This window comes from Pteropus vampyrus, unplaced genomic scaffold (genome assembly GCF_000151845.1).
Source record: "Pteropus vampyrus isolate Shadow unplaced genomic scaffold, Pvam_2.0 Scaffold399, whole genome shotgun sequence".
In the NCBI taxonomy this organism is placed as follows: Eukaryota; Metazoa; Chordata; class Mammalia; order Chiroptera; family Pteropodidae; genus Pteropus; species Pteropus vampyrus.
The window spans coordinates 1,067,259-1,075,309 of NW_011889180.1; the positions used below are offsets into that span (position 1 = coordinate 1,067,259).

Sequence of the window (8,051 nt, forward strand, 5' to 3'; positions counted from 1 at the left end):
TTCTATTATGCTCATTTTCAATGGAGGAAAACTTTTCATTTCACTGAAGGAAACTTAGCTCCACAAGGAATAAATATCTTGCTCAAGTTCAAAAATCTAGTGAATCTGGGATTCAAACCCAGGTAGTCCGGCTCCCAGGTCTACCTTAACCACTACCATATGACCAGAAAGAACCCCCTTGAGTATGTGCCAGTCATCTTTACTTTTATCATGAGTGGTTTTGACCTGGGTACTTAGTAAGTGGTACAATAACTCTCAAATTTCTTAAAAGTCATGGCAAAACCACAGATTGGAAAAAAAAGAAAAAAGAAAAAACAGCAACAAAAATTTCAAAGTATTTAAAACCTACTTTAAGTTATTGGATGTGTTGGTATATATGTGATGTGCATTGTGGTGACATGGGAGCTAAGAATGGAAGCTCCTGAAAGTCTGGGGACCTCTGATGATACTCAAGCTATTTCTTTAGCTTGAGCTTATTTATCCATTCACCTACTGAAGGACATCTTGATCGCTTTCAAGTTTGGCAATTATGAGTAAACATCCATGTGCAGGTTTTGGTGTGGACATAAGTTTTTAACTCCTCTGCGTAAATACCATGGATCACTATTGCTAGATCATGAGGTAAGAGTACATCTAGTTTTGTAAGAAACCACCAAACTGTCTTCCAAAGTGGTTATATCGTTTTGTATTCCCATCAGCAATGAATGAGAGTTCCAGCTGCTCCACATCCTCACCAGCATTTGGTGTTGTCAGTGTTCTAGATTTGGGGCATTCCAATAGGTAGTGGCATCTTACTGTTCAGTTTGAATTTTCCTGATGACATATGATATGAAAAATCTTTTCATATGCTTATTTACCATCTGTATATCTTCTTTGTTACCTGTTAAGGTCTTTGGCCCCTTTTAGGGTCATTTGTTTCCTAATTGCTGGGTTTTGAGAGTTCTTTATGTGTTTTGGATAACAACTTTATCATATATTTTTTGCAAATATTTTCTCCCAGTCTGTGGCTTGTTTTCTCTTTCTCTCACTAGTGTCTTTCACAGAGCAGTTTTTAATTCTAATGAAGTCCAGCTATCAATTATTTCTTTCATGGATCATGCTTCTGGTATTGCATCTAAAAAGTCATCACCATAGATCTTCTAGATTTTCTCCTGTTATCTACGAGGAGTTTTATAGTTTTGCATTTTACATTTAGGTCTGATATCCATTTTGAGTTCATTTTTGTGAAGGGTGTAAGGTCTGTGTCTAGATTCATTTCGTGTGTGCGCGCGTGTGTGTGTGTGTGTGTGTGTGTGCGCGCGTGTGTGTGTGTGTCTATGCCCAATATTTCTAACACCATTTGTTGAAAAGACTATCTTTATTATAGTGCTTTTGCTCCATAGTCAAAGATCAGTTGACTGTATTTATGTGGGTCTGTTTCTGAACTCTCTGCTCTGTTCCATTTATCTATTTGTCTGTTCCTTCACCAGTACCACAATGTCTTGATTACCGTAGCTTTAAAAGAAGTCTTAAAGTTGGGTAGGGTCGTTCCTCCAACTTTGTGCTCCTTCAATATCGTGTTGGCAATTCTCAATCTTTTGCCTCTCCATATAAACTTTAGAATTGGTTTGTCCAATTCTAAATAACTTACTAGGATTTTGTTTGGGATGGCATTGAATCTACATATCAATTTGGGAAGAACTGAAAATTTGACAATATTAACTCTTCCTAACAATGAACATGGAATATCTCTCCATTTATGTAGTTTTCTTCATATAGATCTTGTACATATTTTGCTAAGTTTATGCCTAATTCATTTTTTGCCATACTAATGTAAATGGTATTATGTTTTTAATTTCAAATTCCACTTGTTTATTGCTGGTATATAGGAAAGCAGTTTTGTATACTGACCTTGTATATCACAACCTTGCCACACTTGCTTATTTGTTCCAGGAGTTTTCTGGTTGATTCTTTTGCACTTTCTATTAAATTATCATGTCATTTGTAAACAAAGACATTTTTATTTCTTCCTTCCCCATCTGTATACCTTTTACTTCCTTTCCTTCTACTTATTGCATTAGCTAGAATTTCCAGTATGATGTTGAAAAGTTGTGGTAAGAAGAGACGTCTTTGCATTATTCCTAACTTTAGAGGGAAAGCTTCAAATTTCTCACCATTATGTACAAAATAAGCTAGAGCGTTTTGTTTTTTTTTCATGAATAGGTGCAGGAATTTCTCAAATGCTTTCCTGCACCTATTGATATGATGCATGTAGTTTTTTCTTCTTTAGCCTGTTGATGTGATGAATTACATCAATTGATTTTCCAATGTTGAACCAGCCTTGCATACTTGGACTAAACGTCACTTGGTCATGGTGTATAATTCTTTTAATACATTGTTGGATCTTACTTGCTAATATTTTGTTGAGGATTTTTGCATCTATGTTCACGAGAGGCATTGGTCTGTAGTTTTCTTGTAACATCTTTGTCAGATTTGGGTATTTGAGTAATACTGGCCTCACAGAACGAGTTAGGAAGTATTCCCTCTGCTTCTGTCTTCTAAAAGAGATTGGAGAGAATTGGCATAATTTTCTCCTTAAATGTTTGGTAGAATTCACCAGTGAGCCCCCTAGGCTTGGTGCTTTCTTTTTTGGAAGGTTATTAAATGTTGAGTTGACTTCTTTAGTAAATATAGGCCTATTTGGCTTGTGTATCTCTTCTTGTGTGTTTTGGCAGATTGTGTCTTTTAAGGACTTGGTCCATTTCACCTAGGTTGTCAAATTTGTGGGCAGAGAGTTGTTCGTAGCATTATTTTATGATTCTTTTAAGGTCCATGGAATCTGTAGTGATACTTCTCTTTAATTTCTGATACTACTAATATGTGTCTTCTCTCTTTTTTTTCTTAATTATCTTAAGCTAAAGAGCAATCTGACTTACCTTTTCAAAGAACCGGCTTTTGGTTTTGTTGATTTTCTCTACTGATTTCTTGTTTTAAGTTGCATGGATTTCTGCTCTAGTTTTAAATTCTTTTCTTCTACTTACTTTAAATTTGTTCTTCTTTCTCTAGTTTCCTAAGGTGGAAGCTTAGTTAGTTGTTTTTAGGTCTTTCTTTTTATCTAACATATTCATTCACTGTATAAATTTCCTTCTTGGCACTGTTTTCACTGCATCCACAAATTTTGATAAGTTATGTTCTTATTTTAATTTAGTTCAAAATATTTCATAATTTCTCTTAAGATGTGTTCTCTAACTTATGTTATTTATAAGTGTTTTGTTTAATTTCCAAGTATTTTTAGATTTTCCAGTTACCTTTGTTATTAATATTTAGTTTAATTCCATTGTCATTTGAGAGTAGACGCTGTGTGATTTTTATTCTTTTATATTTGTGAGGTTGTATTTTATGACCTAAAAATGGTGAATGTTCCATGTGATCCTGAGTGGAGTATGTACTCTGCTGTCGTTAGATAAAGTAGTTTGGAGATGTTCATTATATCCCTTTTTTTTTTGTACATGAGCATAAATACAATTGCTGTGTAATGTAATTTGTGCAAGTCCCCTTGAATATACAGATATCACATGCATAGATATAATCTGATGGTTAGCTCTATTTGCCAAAGTTTTTTTATCACGTTTTCATATTTCACCGTTACTTGCATATTCATGACATTAATAATCCATAATATTGACACATGCTTGAAAAACTTTAGCTCTGCCTGAGTACTATCACCTTCCAAAGCAAAGAAGGAGGAGGCTAGAATGACCAAAGAGATTCCAAACACTAAGGAGATCATTAATTTCCCAAGAGTCTATGACTTCTTAAGGTCATACAAAGGGAAATGTGATAGCTCCCTAAGGCTGTAGTATAAAGTACTAAATACTGGGTGAAATAAACAATATAAATTTATTGTCTCACAATTCTGGAGGCTAGAAGTCTGAGATCAAGACGTCCACAGGGTTGGTTCCTTCTGGAGGCTGTGAAGGAGCATCTGTTCCACGCCTCGCTCCTAGCTTCTGGTGGTTTGCTGGCGACCTTTGACATTCCTTGCATTATAGGTGCATCATCTTGATCTCTGCTCATCTTCACGTGCCACTCTCTCTGTGAGTGTCAGTGTCCAAATTTCCCCTTTTAATAAGGACAGGAGTCATACTGGATTAGAGACCCACTCTACTTCAGCATCTTAACGAATTACGTCTGCAATGACCCTGTTTCCAAATAAAGTCATATTCTGTGGTATTAGGGGTTCAGACTTCAACATATAAATTCTGAGGGGACATAATTCAACCCTTAACAAGGAGCAAACAGCAGCGTTGGTGTGACAAAATAAAAAGATATAATGGAATTTGCATTCCAGTCTTAGTCTGTCAATAATGTGTTGCTGACCTTGAGAAAACTTGGCCTGTTTCTTCATCAGCAAAATAAGGGAGTTCCTACAGATATCAAAGTTTCTCTTGTTATTCTCAAAATAGCACTGCTATGAGAAGACTTAAAACGAATTTTTAAGTTAGATTCTGGGTTTTAAACAAACCATCAACTCAAAAGAGAGACCTTTTGAAAGGACTGTAGGATGAAGAAGGTCGGCACAGAAGGGACAGGGTCCTTGGGACTGGTTCGCCAGGAGAGTTGCCCTTACACATACAGTGTCACAAGACCATTGCCTTCAGGCCATGATCATTCCCAACCTTTTTGGAATTGCAACACACAACATGTTATGGTTCTTCATTTGATTTTGTGATACTACCTATTACCCTCCACCTCCCCGGACTTCCCTTTCCCCAAGCCCCAGCCCAGAGGAACTGCCAAACATGGACTTACTTTTACAAATTAATTAGGTCTTGCAAATTTTGTCATACCCTACGATAATCCTATCCCCTCTGTCAAGGTTGTGAACAAAAGAAGATGGCCACTGGACACAGGAATGGCTAGAGGAGAGAATACTTGGGACCACCATTTTTGGAAATTATAAATTATTTTTAATACCACCTTCCACTATTTTAAAGCATTTACACAAGAGCAAATACATAGAATTGAATGTCACAGTTACCGGGAAAAAAATAATAAAACATTAACATTATTTGGAATAAGGGGTGGTAGATCTATGGGTAATTTTAATGTCTTCTCTACACTTTTCTCTATTTTCAAACATTTCTACTCTAAGTAAGTACTGCTAATAATCCAAAATAATAATAACTTTTAAAAATGAAGTTTATTCCTCTATTCTACAAATGTTTATTGAACACTTACTACATGCCAGGCACCGTCATAACAGTAAAAATGACAACTCCTGCAGAGCTTCCATCATGGGGAATGGCGACGTTATTCGGCACAGGTCATCTGTCCCTCTGTGTAAAAGTTTACTTTAAGTAGATTTTCGGGGCAGATGATGTAGGAGAGACTGCAGCCTGCTGGGGGTAACATGTGCCCCAAAGAAGGAAACAATGCTGAACAGAGAGGTTTAAAGGCAGTGAGAAGCACACTGCATCAGTGTCTGGATTTTACTGGAAGCTGGCTCTTGGAGTCAGAGCTCCACCCCCTCTGGTCCAAGGCTACCTCTTGACCTCAACTACCCTCCCTGGGACATTGTGAAACCCGAGTTGGGCATCACCCACACTTGGGTACTGGTCAAAATGACCTGAGAAGGACAGGGCATACAGCTGACATCAGCGTGAGGAAAGCTGCATGGGCCCATGCCCATCTGCTGATGTAGGCGCCATTCCTTGGGAGGGCAGTGGGTTCTCTCTGAGCCACATTTCAAGGCAACGTGCTAGACGTTTATGGAGATAAAAATGGCTGGAGGAGCCTGTCTTTTATTATTGTCCCTGTCCTAAGGTTTAGAAAATTGCTAGTTTTCACTAGCATCTCGTGACTTCTTCACTGAGTGTTATAACGGAAATGGTAATGATGCTCAGTGGGCACCACAAAGAGCATGAAGCCCTGGAGAGGCCTGGAATAGACAGCCCCAGTGATCCTTGCCTTCTATTATTCAAGCCCCCATGTGGTCCTTCCGCATTCGATGAGGGCTGACTTGTGTGACAAATGCATCACTGCAGAAGCAATAGCATGTGACTTCCAAGGCAAAGGTCAAAAAATGCACTGCAACTTCCACCTTGGTCTCTTGATCTTCTGATCTGAGAAAAGCCAGCTTCCCTGTTGTGAGGACACCCGGATAACACTGTGGAGAGGAGCCCCACATGAAGAGGAACAGAGGCCTCCAGACAATAGCACTATCAACTTATCCACCATGTGCATGAATGGCTTTTGGAGAAGATAGATTCTCCAGCCTCATTAAAGCCAGCTCTTGGCTGTAACCTAATGGGAGATCCCCTAAATACCCAGGCCAACCACTCTTGAATTTCTGACCCATGCTGTAATAAATGCTCCTCCGAAGCTGTCTACATACTATTCCCTGGAACCTGTGAATATGTCACCTTACATGGCAATTGGTGACTTTGCAGATATAAGTAAGGATCTTAAGATAAGGCAATTATCCTGGATTATCTGGATGGGCCCAGTCCCTTGGGCTTGAACTCTAACCTGCCTGAGATCTAAAGTCTTTGCAAACTTTAGAACAGGTGAATACTATAGAAGAGAACATTCTTAATTGTGCAAGGGAACAGTTCACACCACAAGGATTCCCCCAGGCTCTGAGGACTGGGTCTGCCCTTGACAACCTTTACTTCCTCTAGAGAAATAGGTGCTTGTGGATGAGGCCTAGAAACTGTCTTTTGTTTTGCTTTTGCAGAGTGCTAAGAAAAATTATTCAACACTTGGAAATAAGGCAAATGATAATTGCATGTCTTCAAAAGTCACTTCCCCCCAAAAAATTATTGATTCTCTAGGAGTAGTGTGCCTTTGACTTATTACTTGCTCTTCGGCTCAGGCTCTATAAAGTTGGATGCTCTTTTTGTTTGGTCAATTGCAAATGTCTTTTGTAAAGTAAAGATGAAAACAATTTCTTGTCTAGTAGAAAGAGTAACTTCTGAGTTTAGTTTATTGCCATTTTCTGGGACTGAAGTTACCTAGGACATGAGACTTTTAGTGCTAAAACCAGGACCATCTAGGGCAAACTGGGACAGTTGGTCACTCTACTTGTGAGAAATTAGTCAGTTTTGGAACCAACTTGGTCATATTCTTTCAACATTCTATCTGTTGTCCAGAAATACTCTGGTCTCTCCTCTATGCCTCTGAAAGTTTTCTTATACTTATCTACCATTCTGTCATTAATAAGCTAAATAACTCTTTGACACACTCGCTTTATATTTGTGAGTCAGGCTTTTTAACTGTTTTAAGTGGGTGCTTTGACAAGAGAAGGGGTTTCTCTGGAACTGGGGGTGGTTGTGGGAGGTGCTCCTGAGGGGGATCAGCCCTGAGAATCCATACTGGAGAAGCTGTTTTTATTTTTTTTATTTTTCATCCCTTTATTAATCCTCTTTCTCTCGAGCCTCTAGATATGTTTCAGTTTCTTCTTTCTAGAAATAAAGTCTTTCTCTCTGCTAGCAATGGCCCTGTCTCCTAAGCTTCTATCCAAAAGTGAAATCCAGTTTCTTCCTAGCAAGTCTCTCATGAGCTAGCCAAGGTCTGACACTATCCAAATACAACTGACATGCTCTTGAATTTACTTAACTTTGTAATAATAAAAAAAATGCTTTCGGCTACTAATACCTGACCTTTACTGAATACCCAATGCTCTTTGAGTATTTGTCTTTCATTGAGCATCTGATTCAGTGACCATATTCTCAACCACTTGGTACTGCTTACTGATCACTTGTTCCTCCTTGTTTACGGAGCAATATTTCCTTAATATCGCTCAAATCTTTTTTCTCTTCATCCCCAATGCCAAGGCCTCGGCTTAGGCCACCTCTCCTTCCAAACATCCTGAAATGTTATTTCCATAATGAATTTGAGTAAAATGTTTCCTTGATTAAAAGTCATCTCTGGTGGCTCCACATGGCCTGCAGTCACAAACCTAGCATGCACACCAATACACAAATATTTCTTTATAAATTATATCTGTATAATATTGTATATAATATATCTGTATAATACCTGCATAATATTGGTAATGGAAGCCACTA

At 38.2% G+C, this 8,051-nt stretch overlaps 1 protein-coding gene across 1 annotated transcript in view; it reads right to left on the reverse strand.

The window, feature by feature from the left end:
- TAT (tyrosine aminotransferase) overlaps positions 1-8,051 on the reverse strand; it is a 45,796-nt gene that overhangs the window by 26,230 nt on the left and 11,515 nt on the right. Inside the window, exon 3 of the mRNA XM_023523656.1 lies at positions 3,892-4,101. Coding sequence (XP_023379424.1) covers positions 3,892-4,056 — 165 coding nt within the window. The 5' untranslated portion in view covers positions 4,057-4,101. The remainder of the gene's footprint in view (positions 1-3,891; positions 4,102-8,051) is intronic.